At 40.3% G+C, this 18,808-nt stretch overlaps 2 protein-coding genes across 2 annotated transcripts; both read right to left on the bottom strand.

Moving 5' to 3' along the window:
- Positions 1-6,415: 6,415 nt before the first annotated feature.
- Positions 6,416-7,375, bottom strand: LOC115621208 (V-type proton ATPase subunit F). The gene is made up of 4 exons (XM_030514789.1): positions 7,164-7,375; positions 7,011-7,092; positions 6,743-6,948; positions 6,416-6,678 (listed from the first exon to the last, which is right to left on the bottom strand). Exons 1-4 carry the CDS (start codon positions 7,215-7,217, stop codon positions 6,646-6,648), a joined length of 375 nt encoding a protein of 124 aa, XP_030370649.1. The 5' UTR covers positions 7,218-7,375; the 3' UTR covers positions 6,416-6,645.
- A 141-nt stretch (positions 7,376-7,516) lies between these two features.
- On the bottom strand, positions 7,517-8,558 carry LOC115621207 (V-type proton ATPase subunit F). The gene is made up of 3 exons (XM_030514788.1): positions 8,370-8,558; positions 8,230-8,308; positions 7,517-8,166 (listed from the first exon to the last, which is right to left on the bottom strand). Exons 1-3 carry the CDS (start codon positions 8,511-8,513, stop codon positions 7,937-7,939), a joined length of 453 nt encoding a protein of 150 aa, XP_030370648.1. The 5' UTR covers positions 8,514-8,558; the 3' UTR covers positions 7,517-7,936.
- Between the last annotated feature and the right edge of the window lie 10,250 nt (positions 8,559-18,808).

Here is an 18,808-nt window from a genome sequence, read left to right as displayed (position 1 = left end):
AAAAGAATTTTAATAGCAAGCATTCTAAAAAATGAACTAAACTAAGTGGTGTTCTGAGATGGTTTTATTTTCTAATGCGGCCACTTTGAAGTGGTCCAGTGGCTTTTTTATAAGCTGATCATATCAGGCATGAAGAAAATTAAAATATTATACATTACATCTCACACACTCCCATAAATGGAAGGCAGCGGAAAATTTGATGAATGGCCCCCACCGTATTCATTTTAATTATAATAGGAATTACCCAAGATGATAACAGCATACTATCCAGCCACTAGGCTGGATTTTTGTCATTTTTGAAATCCAGCAAATCATCTATTTTACATTGATGCGTTTGAGAAAGTGTACGCTTCGAGAAAAATGTTGAACTCTTTTGAAACCAAAAAGGTTTCCAATTATCTGTTTAATAGTTTTTTTATTGGAATGAAACATAACAATCAAGCTTAATGTACAATCCAAAGCAAAGTAATCCGATTTGGTTGAGTAAGCAACAATTACTTTGTTAATGTAGATAAGGGAGAAGAAACCCCCCAGTTCTCATCTGTAACTAAAGCTACAATTGAACACTGCACTTGCGTTTAATCTCTGCCTGATGTCAGGGCATATTCAATCAAATGTGTCGCAGCCCCCGGCACCCGCCAGCCATGAAACTGGACTTGCTGCATGTTTTGAATACAAATTAGACAAAGTGATGGTCATGATATGCAACAGCCACGCCTCCAATCAAGCGAGTGCCAAGTACCACCCCCGCTCATATCCACTGGCCTCAGCCCACTACCCACTACCCGTCGTTGTCATTGATGAGTTCAAGTTAATTTAAATTCAAACTAATTAATTAGACACACGACCAATGGCCGTTGCCTGGCAAGCATGCCGAAGGCCTAAATATACAGGCATATGCATTGCCACGCCAACATAGTATACATAGGACGGGCCGGCAGGCTGACAGGCGGGCAGTTTGAAAGGGGCGTGTCGGTTGTAGTTATCTCCAGTGCTTGTCTTGGGCTGAGCCTGGACAGAAACATGACAGTTACATGCCGACGTATACACTGCGGCAAATAATCGGACGATTCTTATTGTGTGGTTAAGCTAATTAAAGGCACAATATGTTTGCCGCCTGCTTTAAATACCAATGAACACACACACACAAATTCCTATAATATTCTATACAGACATAGAAAATGGCCTGCACATATCAATAAATTTCTCACACCCATTTGTCGGACATGGGCAAGAGTAGGGATATGGATATGGCTATGTACTCGTACTCGTACGTGTATGTCCTGCTTATCCACTCAATGCCAATGCATAAATAGCAATTTCAATGATTTTGTTTAGCTCAGTGATTCGGAGAATTGAGTTCGCCTCTCATATGCGTGCCAGAACAATCGGAATGTCACACACTCACACACTCTCACACTCGCACACTCCTTCCCACACTTTTTGGGGCCATTTGAATGTCTAGTCGAGTGTTCGGTTAGCCGGTCTGTCATGAATTGATACCAATTTGCAATTGTTAATGAAACGCTTTGTGCCGTGTCGATTACGTTGAGTGTGAGTGTGTGTGTGTGTGGATGCCCAAGCCCTAAACAATGGCTTGCTGCGGGCAACTGCATTTCAATCTTCTGCGTTCATTTCACTTTCCTTGTTTTCATTGACATTCAAGTTACATTTTGGGGAATTTTCGTAAATTTGTGTGAGCGTTGGCTCGTCTCATTTCTTGCTCGGGTTCTTGCCTGCCAAGTGGCCAACATTCTGTCGACCTCGGCACAATGCTACATTTTAGTTTCGCCTCTTCTTCAGCCTTTACATACATATCTCCATACTGTGCACACTCGAAATATTGAACACCAAACTGTGTGAAAAATCGTAAGAGAAAGAGTGAACGAATTTGTTTTCGCATTTAATATTCTGTGAATATTAATATTAAGTGAACGTTCGGTAAAAAAATGTATTTTTTTGTGCTTTGAACAAACAAACTACTTAGTGCTGGGGCGTAAGCTTTATCTCAAAATATATACAAATAGCAATTTATTACAAATTTATAAAGGCTATTTAAATTGCTGGCTCAAGTTAAAGACAGCAATAAAACAAGAAAGCTGTGCTATAGTCTAGTGGGCTCATCTCTTCGATATCCTGTGCCCAGTCCAACAAAAACAACATTAAAAATTGCAAAATTCTTGTGAATTAATTTTATTTTTTAATCAAAAGCAGGAAAAAAAAACAAACTTGATCTGTCTAGACTCTAGAGCTTAGTGGAACCTGATTATCCTTGCACTCATGCAGACGGACAGACGCACACGGTTATATCGACTCGTTTTGTCATCCTGATCAAGAACATATATATATACTTTGGGCATTTGCCACGCCTTCTTCCAGGCATTACATACATTGTCACTAATCAATACTTTAGATACAAAGTTTAATAATACATAACGGAAAAGAAAAATTTATAAAGCAGCTATGTGCGTTAGAGGGGAAAATATACTTTCCTTGATTGCTCCTAATGTCTAATTTCGCTTTAACTTTTAGCGAATTGTTTTTATTGAAGAAGCAAGACAATGATGAGGGCAGTTCGTTTCGTCTCAAAACTTATGAGTGGCATAAACGTTTGACTAACAATTTGAACTGGCATACCGTGCAAAATTACAATATTATTTTGGCTTTTCGTCAGAGTTTTTCTTCTTTCACCTTAAATGAACAAAAATATGCAAAGTTTCATTCATAGTTGGTTGGAATTCGTTCACTGTATCGAGCGTACACTGCAGAAGGATGTCGACGTATGCGCAAGTGTGCGTCAGTATTTGTTAGCTGGCTTTCGTGCGCTTTTGCTCATTTCAATTTTGTAATTGAGATTAGCTCTTTGGGAATAATGGAGATCAGATCATTTAATTAACTTTGTTTTCGAGTACGTCGAGTCGTTGTCGTCTTCGGTGCTGCTGTTACTGTTACTGCTACCGCCAGTGCCACTACTGCTACTCTTGCTGCTCTTGTATGTCAAGAGTCTTCAACTGTCTGTGGGCGTCAAGCAGCATCTGAACATGTCTCGGTCTCTGTCTCTGTCCCTGTCTCTTTCTCTGTCTTTGATTGAAGTAACAAGTTCTCTCGAACGCAATAATTTTACGATTGCTGCCTTCACTCTCAGTCGCATGCACTTTCATTTGCTCGGCACCAATTTCATTTGCTAATTTGTGGCCAAGCAATGCGACTGGCCGCATGTCTTGACCAATTTTCCAAAATTTTGTTCAGCTCTAGTGCGGTTTTCATTCCATCTCTGACACTGGCATTTCATTTTCTGAATTGAAAATCAGAAGAAAGAAAAGAAAGTGATGTTATGGCTAAGCTAGGAGTCCCAATTATAATTATAACACAGCCGCATTTCCACAAAGTAGCAGTTGCCAGTCTTCAGCCTTCAGTCGCCAGTCTAACTATGAGTGCTCGTCCTTTCGGGGCTATGCATCTAATTTGCATTGGCTAAGGAAATTGCCGTTCTCGCCTTTGCCGTCGCATTTTTCATCTTCACTTGTCTCCGAATGAGACAAAAATTGCATTCAGCTGTTTGTTTTTATGCGCTGTCATGAGAATTCAAAACTACTTTTTGAATAATTTCATTTATTTATTTTCACATCGCATAAAAGTTTGCCTGTGCAGTTGAAGGAAAGATGAAACTGCATTCGTCATTCACTTATTTATTTAGTTTTTCTCATCTCACTCGCTCTCTCTCTCTCTCTATTTCTGTTTCATTCCCTGCATCTCCCTTTCCTTTTTTCAATGTATAGCTTAAATGTTAAAAAGGCGCAAAAGTTCTTGATGCACGATTTGTTGTTGTTGTTGTTGTTGCTGCTGCTACCATTGTTGCTTGTTTCCACACCCACTTCCAGAATCGTCCTGCTCGTTTTATTTGTCAGCGCGAGTGTCAAAAGTTGTTGACTGCGTTGAAGTGCCTGGCAATTGATGCCATTTTGTGTATTGTGGCTGAGCTTGTATTTTAATTAAAAATAGCAAAGAGCAGGCGGCCATTTTATGTGTGCATATCAGCAAAGTGCAGGCGCCTCCCACCACCCCCCCCCCCTACCCCCACTTCATTTACACCCCGTCGCTCTATTATAAATCCAAACGCTCAGGCATTGTCTGTTTGTTTGTGCGTGTATATGTGAGTGTGGCTCCAAAGATACTGCAATTTGTTTGCTCAACTCCTAACAACTGCAAAATTGCAACAATGCTGGCACACTCTCACACCCCAGACCCCATTACGGACCCGCTCTGCAAACTTTGGCGCAGTCGAAAAACTTTTATGCAAGTCGCCTGCACCCTTGCTTTTTTCTCGTGCTTCTCAGCTTTTCAGCCCTCAACCCTTTTTATCTGCACTTGTCGGCGCTCGGCGCTCTGTGTGTTTGTTTAGCGAAAGGACGCCGAGCAGGACGACGATGCGGCCTTTATTGCTGATGCTGTTGTTGTTGCTATTGTGCTTTTGCCAGGTGAACGGCACGGCACCCAAGTGACATTTATGCGCCGTTTAATGTTCTTCAGTTGAGTGCATTTAGAAAACGACGCTGCACAATTGAATAATGCTGCTCGATGCTCTATCTAACCAGACATCGCACATTAGTTTGACATTTGCAGCAGCGACTGCAACACACATTCTGCCTAATTAGTGCAGTTGCCCGCCATTTTGTTGTCAGCGCTGTGTGGGCGTTGCGACACTCAATTGGCACCTGCAGCGCAACAGATTTTGACAGGTGGCCAAATTGTTGTCAATCTGTCGTGCCTCATTAATTGCCAATGGGGACACACAAATATCTTATGTGGATGATTGGTGCAGAAGTTTATAAAAATGTTTGAGAGATGGTAGCATTTCAGACCCATTAGACAATTAGGTAAACTGCTCGTCATTTTGCTGACGATCAAGATACATACATCTGTGGTCCGTCTGGATTGCGGAAACGACTGAGCCCACATTCACTTTCTTCAGCCTTACACATAGGAAACACGATTACATTTGTTTCTTATCTTTATTGTTCTTCAGTAGAGATCTCCATCAAGACTGTCCACAATTCCAAATATACGTATTATATATTTATTTAAATTTATTATGTTATATTATTTTCATAGCCTAAAAAAAGTTATTTCCGGAACAATTTCGAGCAAGTACTTAACCCCCGCTTCTCTTTCTCTTCTTCACCTGACCTAGTAATGTCGCAAGAAATTTGAATCTTATGAAACTCTCTCCCCCTTTCTCTCTTGAATCTACACTGGGATCTAAACAATACAACATTTTGCAATTTCAGAGTTTCATCATATAATCGATAACAACTCCACAGAGCATGCAGAAGAGTGTAGAATATTTCTTTAGCAATATTTCCAGACAATAAAGGCGAAGAAATTGCAATAACCATCAGTTATGCCCACTAGATCTAAGGCTGACTTAGAGTATTGTGCCCAATATTCACTTTATTCAGAACTTTGTTCTTGGAGCCACAAATGCAATCCATATTTCGATGGATCTATTTAAGCAATTCTTAAGCTATATACGCATACTTGTATTATAAATTTATAGCATTCTTTTGGCCGTTAAAATATAAGCTATCCGATTAGAAATGTTGCCGCAATATGTCGAGCCCTAAAAGTATGTTAGCAACTGTTAATTATTTTCAAATGGCCGCATTTCTCTCAGTGTATCTGATAGGCGCTTTTCAGTGGCTGCTTTAATTTTAAACATACTTTTTAAATCTGCAAATTTTAGGTTTGGGCGTAGGGACGCAGGGTGTCTTATAGTCAGATGCAGCCATTGCTTTATTTCTATTTTATTTTGTAGCCCTCATATAGCTTCTGCCAGTCTTTTGCCTATTCTTCTTGCTGACGCTATGTGTTCCTGCTAAAAGGAAAACTTGTCACTTGTGCGCAACTTTTTGAATGCCTTGTGCTAACTTCTTGGCTCAAAGTTGGCGCAAAATACTTTGCGCAAATATTGTTTTCGCATGCTTTTGTTGCGCTAAGCAGCCCTAAGAAGCGGATGAAGGAGCAGGTGGTGGTGGAGAAGAAGTAGAGGTGGTGGAGAGGATGAGGAACACAAAATGCCTGCAACTTGCAGCGTAAATTGTATCAATGTGCTCAGCTCTGCTCTTCATCCGTGAATTTTTGTTCACTTGTTTTCATCTTTGCCATACGTTGGCATGTGTATTGGCATTTTCAGCGGTTATTTGTATCGTTCTACTATAGTTTACTTTGTTGTTGTTGTTGCTATTGTGGCTGTTTCTGGTGATGCCGTTGCGGTTGCTATTTTCGATTTTGTTGCAAACGCAACGCTTTTTGAACTTTATTTTATTTCAAATTGTTTTTTGGCAATTTCCTTAAAACGAAAAGTTGAAAAGTTTTGAGGGAAAAAAATACTTGTATGCCGTTTTTGTGCACGCATTCTTGCGCTCTCTATTTTAGAAAATGCATGCAACACTAACTGCAAAATATTCAAATCAATATATACAGCAGCAGCAGTGGCAGCAGCAGCGGCAGCAATAGCACTGATATACTATACATACAAATATTTGTTGTTGAGGCTTTTAACATAAAATTGTTGCCTCTAAAGTGGCACCATCTCCACGTTTTGTAATTACTGATTGATTGGAATTGCTTTGAAGTTGCTTGCACTCATGGCTTGCGTTGGGGTAGTTCGAAAAAGCCCTGCAAGAAAAATGGACTCATATTTTGATGGCTGAGACTAAAGGATTCCATGTGCTTCACTTACACATGCACGCTTCAATATCGAGTCCTTGCTTGCCTCATACGGATGTTGCTTTGACGGTATTTCTAGGACAGTCGGCACGGGCAGCAAATGAGAATCGATTGTTGCGCGTATCATATCCGCATAGATTTGATTGATTAATATGATGCCGATGTCGCTGCGTTCTACGAAGCGTTTAAAGCACGCCTCTATTTCAATGGCTGTGGTGTCTGCAGATTCAATTGGTTTTGCTTACCGTATTAAACCTATAGCTATTCCCCAATAAACTCACCTCTCTCAACGACCATAAAGTTCGATTGACGCTGCTCATTGATTTCACCAATGCCACCAAGTAGAAACCCCACGCAGGTGTCCTGGTGACAAACAGAAATTGAGAGAAGCCTTACACTAGCTCCTTGTCACAGCTACTCTGTTGAGCACATACCTCGTCACCAATAACAGCTAAAAGCTGGCCCAGATCTTCTGAGTACGTCGACATATTTTCAATTTCGGTTTTAATTTAATCTGTTTTCGTTGAACTACTTATTATTTTGATAAAGTATCACAAACAACTAACGCTATGATTGCTTTGCTTTTCATTAAGAATTTTTGTAATAGCAACAAACCTTTTTGGTTATTTCTATGTATTTGTATTGTAGACTTTATAACTAATGCGAAATTATTTCTAATCGAATCAAAATCACTTCTTATATAGTATGTATTTTAAATGTATCCAAATGCGCATCTTGGTTTTAGGTCGCATCTAACGACATTCAATTAATTATAAAATGTCCTGGGTTACATATCCAAAATCGATGTATTTTGTGTTTAGAGGGTAAGTATTGAAAAATCACTTTTGAGCAATTTTACACTCCAACTTAGTTATGGAAATCTTCTTTTATCACATTCTATTACAAATGATTTAGGTTTACACATTTGTATGCAATAATGAGTATTACTAGATGGTGTTATCATCAAAGCCTTTTTGAAAACAGCTCAGGCAAGCATTACAAGTAGTTTTTTAATTAATTTGTAATTTTTTTCAACTTCTTCCCAGATGCCTATCACTGTTCTCTTTATTATTATATATACGCATATAGTGTTCTATTTCCAGATTGGCATATACTATATGTTCCGTATATCAACCAAAAACTGCTGCATTAAAAATACTACTATACTGGAACTGCTATTCACGTGCTTTTTCTTTAAATAGTACTTCTACGCGTATGCCTCTCTGTTCCTTTGACGCCGGGTACGTTCCTTTTCGGTCATGTATGGCGCCAGAGAGTTTTTCGTGGGTATAACAATTACGATTGGCAAATGCCGTTTGCACTTATCGAGCTCGGAATGCAAACGCTTAGCGATATCATAGTCCAGCAAAATAATGCCCATATTGTGACGTGCATATAGGGTTAGGAAAAAATCCTCGATTACCTTAAAATCGGTTGCTGTGTGATCAACGAAAATGAGGAAATGAAACAAACAAAATACATATGTGTCTTAAATCATACTTCTGTCCACCATCATATAATTTCTGAAGTGCTTTTTGTGAAATCCTATGCCAGTCAATAAAAATCCAAGCGTGACTTCCTAAAAAGGCGTGCCCATCGTTTTAATAGCTCCTTAAGCAATATTTACTTAAGATACTCACATTATCTGCTATGATACCAATTTTAATGTCGTTGGGATCTTCATGTTCTACTTCCTGTCCTTCTTCTTCTTGCTCAGAAATCGATGATTCCGACGGCCTTCCGTCAGGGTTCTCATGTTTTGCTTGTGATTTGCGACTAGCCATTTTTTAAGTATCTGGGTATAAATTTCGAGTTGTGTTCCAAATTAAAAATGAGCAGCTCACTTGGATGTGTTGACTGACTTACTGTTCATTTGAATTTTTGTTAAGCGTTTTCGAAATAGGCGGCTCTGCACTTGACAGCAGCACACTTGATGGAAAATGCATTGACTGCACTTTCCAGTTGCCATTCTGCCTTTTTTCTCGGCGTGCTCGTATACGTATTTGTGCAGCTTTGTGAAGCGTGAAACAAGTTTTATAATTGTTTAAAATGTGTGCAATGTAGTTGGTGCTGCTGCCGTCGGCTGCAGTGCAATTTTATAACGAATTTTTGTCAGTTGGCGCTCAAAACTTAATCGAAAGTGGAGCTGTTTTGACACACAATTTGCCGCCGCCCCTCCCAGCATTTTTCTCTTGCGTAATTGGGCGCTAAAACTTAATGCTGCGATAGCACACACATTACCCATACGCAACGTTGGCCGCCTGGCCGTCGTCTATGGTCGAAAGTGAATTGTTCATAATGTAAACTGATTAAGCACTACTATTGTTTTCCATTTCATGCTGCAGGCCATTTGTTCAATCGTTTACGTTATCCACATGCCTTTTAGTTTACAATTCATGCAGCCTCTAGTATACTATGGGTAGGGTTCAACAACAACGCAGACGCTGATCGCGTTGCCACATATTTCATACCACTTCCACTTATAATTGTTTGCATATCAATGTCCATTTCGGCTGCCCATTATGTTGCCATGTTACATGTGTGGCCGCTAATTATGATTAATGCCCATGCTTATGACATTTGCAGTTAATTAGCAATTGCACAGCCGTAGGTACGTTGAACTTTTTGTGGCTGAAAAAATATCATAGCTTCATATTATTAAACAGCTGACTGTCATACACACACATACGAGTATACGTATATGCAGAAATTGTTGCCAATTGCTACTGCTTTCAGCGGCCTGCGCCACTCCAAAAATCAATTCCACACTGTCGTTGGCCTGCTGACCTTTTTCCACAATATCAAATAGTCAGTCAGGCAGTAAGCTAGTCAGCTAGTCAGCAACCGGCATTTTATGCTACCGGTTTTTGTTTATTAGCTGCTGATGGATATAAAAAACAACAACAATTACCGCAGAAACAACAACACTAACGGCAACAATTCATACACATGACTTTTTGGTTTGTGTTTTTTTTTTTTGGAATATGGTCATGGTGACATTTAATGCCGCCTACTCGTAGAAAATTTTCACTTATTCGCGGCACGTTTTGCCTATTTTCCAGCTAAGCGGTTAGCGTTTTAGGCCAATCTATAAATGCGTTTCAAATGTAAATGCATATTTATATGCTACAGCTGGTTCTTTACTTTAGTTTTTGTTTTCTCTTTTTGCCTAGAATGCTTACCTATCGTTTCAATCAGAGACATCAAAGGTTATGAATTTATTTTTAGCTTTCTCCGTATGCAACAAAAAGTAATTCGATTTTCTTATTCGATTGAAAAAGAATATCTGATTCATGAAATTGGAGGTCGGCTCCATTTCTTTTACGTTTCTGACCAGGCCATATATAAGTACATATATTGCAATGTTTTCAGGTCAACAATACGGTTTACCTATTTACCTGACTTGGTTGAATCTTGTAATTATACTATGTTGATATATCATCTCAAATCCAATAAGCTGTACGGTATTTTGTTTGCACGGTATTCTGGTTGAATACTCTACTATTTAATGTACTTTACATTACAGTATATGCTTGTTGTATGTTTTTAGCTTTCAATAAAGTTGCATTGCTTGGCCCTACAATTAAGTAAATGCACATATTGTCAGTGCCTCCCAAAATTGCAATATTGTTGGATCTGGAGAAGGCCCATACTGAAGAGAATGTTGAGCCTACCTGAAAAACCTACCACTGTACCATGTCCATTAAATACACAAATGATTTTTCACGTCTAGAACATCTCACACTTTATAAAATGCTTACCAAAAAGCAGCTCCTGATCTCTTATAAGCCCTTTTTAAGCTACTCGTATATTGGTTTTTAGTTAAGGTCGAAAATAATGAGTGTTCTTTGCATAACAGTGATGGTTTCGATCAGAATGGTGCTCGTTCAAATATTATTTCATCCAATAAATGCATTTTTATACCCTGTATCCGTAGGGTAAAAAGGGTATATTAGGTTTGTGCAAAGTATGTAACATACAGAAGGAAGCATCTCCGACCCCATAAAGTATATATATTCTTGATCAGCATGACGAGAGAAATCGATCTAGACATGTCCGTCCGTCTGTCCGTCCGTCTGTCCGTCTGGATGAGCGCAAGGATCTCAGAAACTATAAAAGCTAGAATAACCAAAGTTGGCATCCAGATTCTCCTAGATCCGAGTAAGGACGAGTTTATTTTTTTTTTTAATTTTCCCTCCCTTCCCCCGCTGCAGAATTTCGTCAATAGCGTCCACATTTCAAATGCTACCTAAACCAAACTTGGCACACATAATATAATTATATATAATTGTCTACTGTTGTATCAAATTTTATTCAATTCGGTCAATTCTAAGAAAGGTTATTAGCAAAACAAATTCTCGCCAGTACAACCCCCCGAAACTGCAGCAACAAGTTCGCTCTTCTTCTTCCTCTTTTTGCTGCTGCTATGGGCGCATATAACTCAGTGACGGAAGTTTACCTGGGTACAGGGTATTACACTGTCGGACTTGCTCGACTGTAGCGTTCTCTCTTGTTTAAATATATAAGGAGCATTGGCGTTTTGCCTTTCACCCGATAAAAAGGTCACTACACATACTTTTATGTTTGTGCAGTGTACAAAAAGCCATAACTTAGGTATTGCTGTTATATAATACAGTTCGCTAGCGTCGTCATTGCCGATGTCATCGTAGTCGTATGCACATCACGCAAATCAAGCCACAAAATATTCGCATACGCTTTCTTCTGCAACTTCTTCCTCTGCTGCTTCCTCTTCTACATTACATTGAAATGAACCTTTCAATGCGCGTATCACGCTGCCTGATTATTCAACAACTTTTATTGAAAGGTAAACAGGCGTGCAAAAAACAACAATAACACGTAGCAACAACAACACACACCAGCAAGAAAGTAATGTGCAAAATGTCAAATGCAGCAAACAGCAGAGAGTACATAACATCATCAACAACAACAACAACAACATCGACAAAAACATCAACCAAACTCCACAACAACATCAACAGATGCCTGCCGCCATTCACTTACTCGCTCGGTCGCTCGCAATACTTTTTTTTAATTTTTTATTTAGTTCGATTCAATTCAACTGTGAAATTAGCATAATGACAACATAATAAACAACAGCAACGTGCAATGAATTGGCAGCTAAAGCGGCAGATGCGGTGGAGGATTGGGCTTAAAATCAATTCTATGTACGCTTAAGTTTTTAAAAGCTTAGACCGCAGCCACAACCAACCACACATACGAGTATGCATATCAGCCAATTAACTGTAACTACCACGTAGTACTTGTATGATTGGCATGCCAGGTAGGCGATCTCGCCAACTAACCGCTACAGTGTTCTGTTGTAGCATTTACAGGAAGTGGCGACTGATTTACTAGCGGGATAAAGGTTCGATGGGAAAGCAAAGAACCATTATATTTGGAAGATCCCGTTATTAAACAGCATAGATCACAAGTTGGATTACATGATGATGAACCCACAAGGTCTTCATTTTGCTGGTTTTTAGTTAAGGTTTTGGTAGAATATGCTTTCTAGTTAATGGATCTCTGACTCGTCGTACCTTATTTAGAAGCATGTACAATTATATTCATTATTTTCAATATGTATTGGATTACATTTAATGAATATGTTAGACTATTACGGATAACTAATACAAATAATTTCATAAAAGTATTATAATCATAAAGCAAATTGTGATTTCATATTCACATATATTTCTAAGTTATTATTCTCGTTTCTTGATAACTGCCTTTATTTTGTGAAAATTTGTTATCCAATTTTTATTTGTTATTGTTGCAACATCGCACTAAGATATTGTTAAATATTTAGTGTACATCTTTAAGTAAGCAAAACATTTACGAGAATATTTAAGTTTCGAATAATCCCTTTTTCATTTTGGACCCTCAGAACTGAGGGGTTATTGAACATGCACATTATGTGTGTGTGTGTGTGTGTGTGTGTGTGTGTGTGTGTGTGTGTGTGTGTGTGTGTGTGTGTGTGTGTGTGTGTGTGTGTGTGCTGTGAGTCATAATGCATGCCGCTGCCAAGCCAAAAATCGTGTCAATGCATTGAACGCAACTTTTTTTTGGGTTGATAACCTCTGGCATGTTGCCCGCCCCGATGCGGGTATTTGTCGATTCCATTGACGAACTGGGTCAAAATGTGGTGGCCGTGCTGCTGGCGACTGTTTATTAGCCAAGTGCGCAAACGAATGGCCCACAACACCAACAATAAAATAAAAATAAAAACCGTTAATAGAAATGCATTAAAGCTAAAACGGTTTTGGCATTTGTTCCAATTCTAAGAGCATGCCACACATTAGTCTTTAGTAATGTGACGGACTGCAAATCACGTTAAGAATCAAAATTTATCAAAAACGTCACGTAATTACCAAGCAGTCAGCGCAACTGGCAGAACCTAACATATTTACTTATATACTTGTATATTGTACATATGTGTGTATATGTTTGTATCTATGTACATATGTATTTAGAGAACGAACACATGTGCCAGTCTCCACTTGCGACTTCTTTTCAAATTCCCAGCAGCTGTCTGTTGACTTTGTCAGCAGATGCGTTTGATTTGTTGCTACCATTGTTGTTGTAGTTGCTTTTGGTGTGTTGCTGTTGTAGGGCCTTCCACACATAGACATACACTCATTGGTCGCTCGCTACGTATTGTGTGTTGTATCTTATTTTATATTCCAATCACAAAAGACGTTGTCAAAGCGACAGCAATGCCGAAAAGTGCTGCTGTTGTTGTTGTTGTTGCTGATGTTGTTGCTGTTATTGCTGCTGCCGCCGACGCCTCTAAAGACATCGTCATGGTTGTCTACAGACAATTTCTGACGTACGAGATAAAGAAGTGATCGCCATTTGCTGACACGTCACTTGGCGTTTAGTTTCAATTGTGGCGGCTGCGAAAAACACACACACACACACACACACACACACTCGTACTCACATACATATGAGTTGAGCACAGAATTTGTCGCTGCCATTGTGGGCGCATTGTAAGCACTTAGTGGCGGATGAGGGGGGATATGCAGCAGGAAGACACATGTGTGCCTAATGGAGTTACGAGACATAGCAACAGCAACAGCAGCAGCAGCAGCTTACTTACGAAAGTTGTACGAGTAGAAGGCGTAGCATACAAGTATTTTGGCAGTAAGCAAGCTGAGTCCAAGCCGGTTATTCCATTTTGCTTTTTAACTTGCGCTTGTGATGGATGAATATCAGCTTCAGCAGCTTAGCATGAATACTTAAAGATTTGGCGGCATTCCTTTTTCGCAAAAATAATGAAGTCTTAATGAGCAACTTATGCTTAAATGAGCTTGCTAGGGTGGGGCAAATATTGTCTTGAAAATAGAGTGGAATCAATACAAAAAACCAGAAATACTATACACTTAAGCGATGTGCGATGATTAACTGATTAGCATTTAATAATAAACAATACGACGAGCCCACACTGTTTAAGGCGCAACTACTTACCAAAAGTATTGAAATGAGGGAGGGGTTCGTCACGGAAACCCGGCCAAAATAATAATGAACGCAATACGTGTGTATCATTGAGAAGTTTATTGAAGACTAACAATGCGTGGTTAGTTTTACATTATGCGTTTGCCATCTTCTTCGTGTGACAAACGCTGCATACAGAAAAACATATGTTGTGTGATCGTACATGCGTGCATTGATATAAGTACATACATCGATATACATTTTTTCAACACCCTTCCTCAATGCAAGCATGTTTACAAATTCATTTCAAACTTAACATATTTCTGAATTCAACATGCTTTTGCTTAGGCAAATTTTTCGTTAGTATATCAGCTATCATAATATTTGTCGCAGCATACTTCAATTCAATTTGACCCTCGCTTAGAACCTGACGTATAAAATGGTATCTGATATCCACGTGCTTGGTTCGTGAATGATGCACAGGATTTTTCGCCAACTGCTGAGCGCTCAGATTGTCGCCGTACACCACAGTCGGTGTGTCTGCCGTGCCGCAGCCAATTTCGATGATGAGCCGTCTCATGGCTATCGCCTCCTTGCATGCAGTAGACAGTGCCATATACTCAGCCCCTGTACTGCTGAGTGCCACACTGCGTTGCTTCTCCGATTTCCAAGAAATCGGTCCTCCAGATAGGAAATATACGTAGCCCGTATACGACTTGCGGTCAGTTTTATCACCGCCCCAATCTGCATCTACGTAACCAGAGAAAGGTTGGCCGCACTTGCTGTAGTAGAGCTTCATCTCAATTGTAGACGCCAGATAACGTAGAATATGTTTAACAGCTGCAAGATGCTCAGAATGAGGATCCTTGTTCCTCTGTGCCAGCTTCGCTACCGAGTGTAAAATATCTGGTCTAGTTGTTAGGGCCAGCCACATCAGCTCGCCCACTATCGATTGATACAGTGCCGGTTCCACCTTTTGACAGTCCGTACTCTCGCACGCCACCTGATGGCCTGCCTCCAAAGGTGTCGCTGCCGGTCTGCAATTTTCGATGTTGTGTCGATGCAATATTTCCTTGATATATTGCGAATGGCTTAAGGTAATGCCACCAACTTCACCATCCCGCTGAATCTCCATGCCGAGAAACAGCTGTATAGGACCCTTGTCGACACATTCAAAAGCTCTAGATATAGCAGCTTTAATGTTGATTAAATCCGATTTTGACTGACATGCTACAAGAAGATCGTCAACATATACCAGAATTAGAGACAGATTACCTTCTTCGCGCTGTTTATATAAACAAGGCTCATTGTCGCATGGAATAAAGCCCATATCTTGCAGGACATGGTCAAGCTTGGAATTCCATTCCCTTCCTGACTGCTTCAGTCCATAGATCGCTTTCTTCAACAGCAGGACTTGACTTGGATGACTTCCATCTATGTACCCTTGTGGTTGCTTCATATATATGGTGTCTTTCAAGTCGCTGTTCAGATATGCCGTGCATACGTCCATTTGGTGCAAATATAGGTTTAGCTCAGCCGCCAATGCCAGAATGAACCGGAAACTCTCCATTCGGCATACAGGTGAGAATGTTTCCACGTAGTTAATACCATACTGCTGCGAGCATCCTTTGGCAACTAAACGTGCCTTAAAACGTTCTATGCCACCGCTTGCATCTCGCTTCAAATTGAAAACCCATTTGCAGCCAATTGCTCGCTGATTTCTTGGTAAATCTGCAAGCGCCCAGGTTTCATTCGCCCTCAAAGAATCGTATTCTTTCTTCATTGCCTCGCGCCAGTAAGATGCATGTGTACTCTCCATTGCCTCCTCATAGGATAATGGCACAACGACATCGCTTGTGACCATAGCGCTAAGTACGTTGAACTGCTTTTTCGGGCGACCAGGTCTACCCGTCCTTAGCAATCTTGGTCTGCCGGGTCCAACCCGCACACCACGATCCTCTTGAGCAGGTGCATCTTCAGCACTTTCGAATGCATCGCCGCTGTCGACATCTGTACTGGAACTTTCTGCATCGCTGTTGTCGTCTTTGTTGTCATCAGAGCCATCGTCGTTGATGTCATTCAAATTAATCTCCGGTGCCACGGAGTCTTTGGTACCAAAATTTTCTTGAATCAGCACATCAAACGTTGCTGGTTCACTTCTAGTTTGTGCCTCTTCGCCAAGTTCATCGAACAGAACGTCCCGTTTTTCGACTATTTGCTTCGATTCTGGATCATATAAACGATATCCTTTTGCTTGCCTCGAGTACCCGACCATACGGTACTCTTTGCCTTTTGGTTGAAACTTGCCCTTCGCATGACCTTTGTCGAGTGCTACTGCAACGGAACCAAAAACTTTTAAGTGGCTTATTGATGGTTTCTTACCAGTCCACGCTTCCATCGGTGTCATATCTGTCAGCGCCCTTGTATGCGACCGATTTCGCAAATACGCTGCAGTGTTTATAGCCTCAGCCCACAGCGCCTTACAAAGTTTGGACTCCACCAACAAACACCTCGCCATTTCCACTAGGGTACGGTTAGCTCGCTCTGCAACTCCGTTCTGTTGCGGTGTGTATGCAACGGTCAGCTGACGTGCAATACCATGTTGTGTAAGGAATGCATCAAACCTTTTGTTAACATATTCGCGCCCATTGTCGCTACGAATACATTTAAGCTTCTTGCCGGTTTGACGCTCCACAAGATTCTTGTACTCAACGAACTTTTCAAATGCTTCATCCTTGGATTTTAAAAAGTACACGAATATACGCCTAGAGAAGTCATCAATGAAAGTCAAGAAATATCTGGATCCGCCAAATGAACATGTTTCAAATGGCCCACATACGTCCGTATGAACCAGCTCCAGTATTTCATTTGTCCGACTTTCGGCAGCTTTTGGGAAGGGATGAACGTGAATCTTGCTCACCATGCACGTTTTGCATTGTTTCTCCGACGAAAACTCAGCCGCTTCCACACCTCGTACCATGCCTTTCTTTGTCATTTCCGACAAACTTGCGTAATTTAAATGGCCGTATCTTCTATGCCACAAGACTCCATCGGCTTGCACGGCAGCATAACATTGGTTTAATTTGTCTTCAAACATGTACAAATTGCCAACTTTGCTTACTTCCAGTATGCAGTCACCATTTTGAATTATTTTGGCTTTTGCCGGGCCAAAATTAACCAAACATTTGTTTTCAACAGCTCGATTTACAGAAACGAAATTGCCCGTCAGCTGCGGTACATACAGAACGTCGATCAGCTTAAGTGCATATAAACCACCGTTTAATGCCACTTCTCCTTTTCCTTCTGCTTGCAAAAAACCGCCATTTGCCAAACCTATCATTTCTGAATGTTTCTCAAAACTTGTAAACATTTCTCTCTGACAACACATATGACTCGTTGCGCCGCTGTCCAAACACCATTTCGTTCGATGAAAACTACCTGCGTCCAACGCATTTAGTAAGCTGAAGTGTTTCTGATCTCTTTCTTTTATATTTCTGCTCTCTTTGTGCACGCTTGCACTGCGGCAATTCGCCTTGAAATGTCCCCTTTCGCCGCATTTGAAGCAAACACCGTTTGATTGTTTCTTCTTTGAGGCGCCTTTCGCATAAGTGTGCGATTTTTGAACAATTGTGAATGCCGTTGCATTTTCATATTCCTTGTCTGTTTCTATTGACCTTCGTTCACCCTCTTCTTTGAGCTTTATACTTAGAGTGTCGAATTGCGGTAAATCATCGCGCGTCTCGATAGCAACAACGAAATTTTCGTATTCTGATGGAAGGCTGGAAAGCAGAATAATAGCACGTAGCTCATCATTTATCTCAATTCCCACAGAAGCTAGCTGGTCCAATACTTCATTAAACGTATTTAAATAATTGGAAATGCTCTGTCCTTGTGCCATCCGCAAGCTTAGTAACTTTTTATAAAGTGATACTTTGCGCACAGGTCCACTGGGCTGGTGAACTTCTTGCAATTTTATCCAAGCTTCACTTGCTGTCTGGCTATTTTTTATATAACCCAATTGCGATGGTTTTACACTCAATGTGATAGTTGCAAGGGCCTTTTGATCCAAGGCTCTCCACTTGGCATCCTCAGCACTTTCCGCAACCACTTCACCAGAGGCCACGCCCCATAGCTCCGCATGGATCAATACACTGCGCATTTGTATTTTCCATGACTCATAGTTCTTTTCTTCCAGTTTCTCGATCTGGTATAATGCACTCATTTTGTATTGTTTCTTTTGCACGTTGCAAACACAAAATCTTCACAAACACTTTATTATTAATGTCTCAGAGTTCGTAACTCAAACATTTGTCGACGCGTTCACTAACAGGCCATTGCCTGGGCCCATAACCTATTGAAATGAGGGAGGGGTTCGTCACGGAAACCCGGCCAAAATAATAATGAACGCAATACGTGTGTATCATTGAGAAGTTTATTGAAGACTAACAATGCGTGGTTAGTTTTACATTATGCGTTTGCCATCTTCTTCGTGTGACAAACGCTGCATACAGAAAAACATATGTTGTGTGATCGTACATGCGTGCATTGATATAAGTACATACATCGATATACATTTTTTCAACAAAAAGTTTTTTTGGGAACTGCCTAAAAAGATGTGGTTTGC

Source organism: Scaptodrosophila lebanonensis, unplaced genomic scaffold (genome assembly GCF_003285725.1).
Source record: "Scaptodrosophila lebanonensis strain 11010-0011.00,11010-0021.00 unplaced genomic scaffold, SlebRS2 tig00000024-arrow-pilon, whole genome shotgun sequence".
Lineage (NCBI taxonomy): Eukaryota > Metazoa > Arthropoda > Insecta > Diptera > Drosophilidae > Scaptodrosophila > Scaptodrosophila lebanonensis.
Note: the sequence above shows the minus strand (reverse complement) of the source record. Positions and strands in the feature narration are given on the sequence as shown.

Coding starts and splice junctions, on each gene's coding strand:
- LOC115621208 (XM_030514789.1), bottom strand. CDS start 7,217: ATGTCGACGTACTCAGAAGATCTGGGCCAGCTTTTAGCTGTTATTGGT. Junction 6,949..7,010: donor CTTTATGGTCGTTGAGAGAG/GTGAGTTTATTG, acceptor TTGAATCTGCAG/ACACCACAGCCATTGAAATA. Junction 6,679..6,742: donor CGATATTGAAGCGTGCATGT/GTAAGTGAAGCA, acceptor TTTTTCTTGCAG/GGCTTTTTCGAACTACCCCA.
- LOC115621207 (XM_030514788.1), bottom strand. CDS start 8,513: ATGGCTAGTCGCAAATCACAAGCAAAACATGAGAACCCTGACGGAAGG. Junction 8,309..8,369: donor TTGGTATCATAGCAGATAAT/GTGAGTATCTTA, acceptor ACGCCTTTTTAG/GAAGTCACGCTTGGATTTTT. Junction 8,167..8,229: donor TTATATGATGGTGGACAGAA/GTATGATTTAAG, acceptor TTGATCACACAG/CAACCGATTTTAAGGTAATC.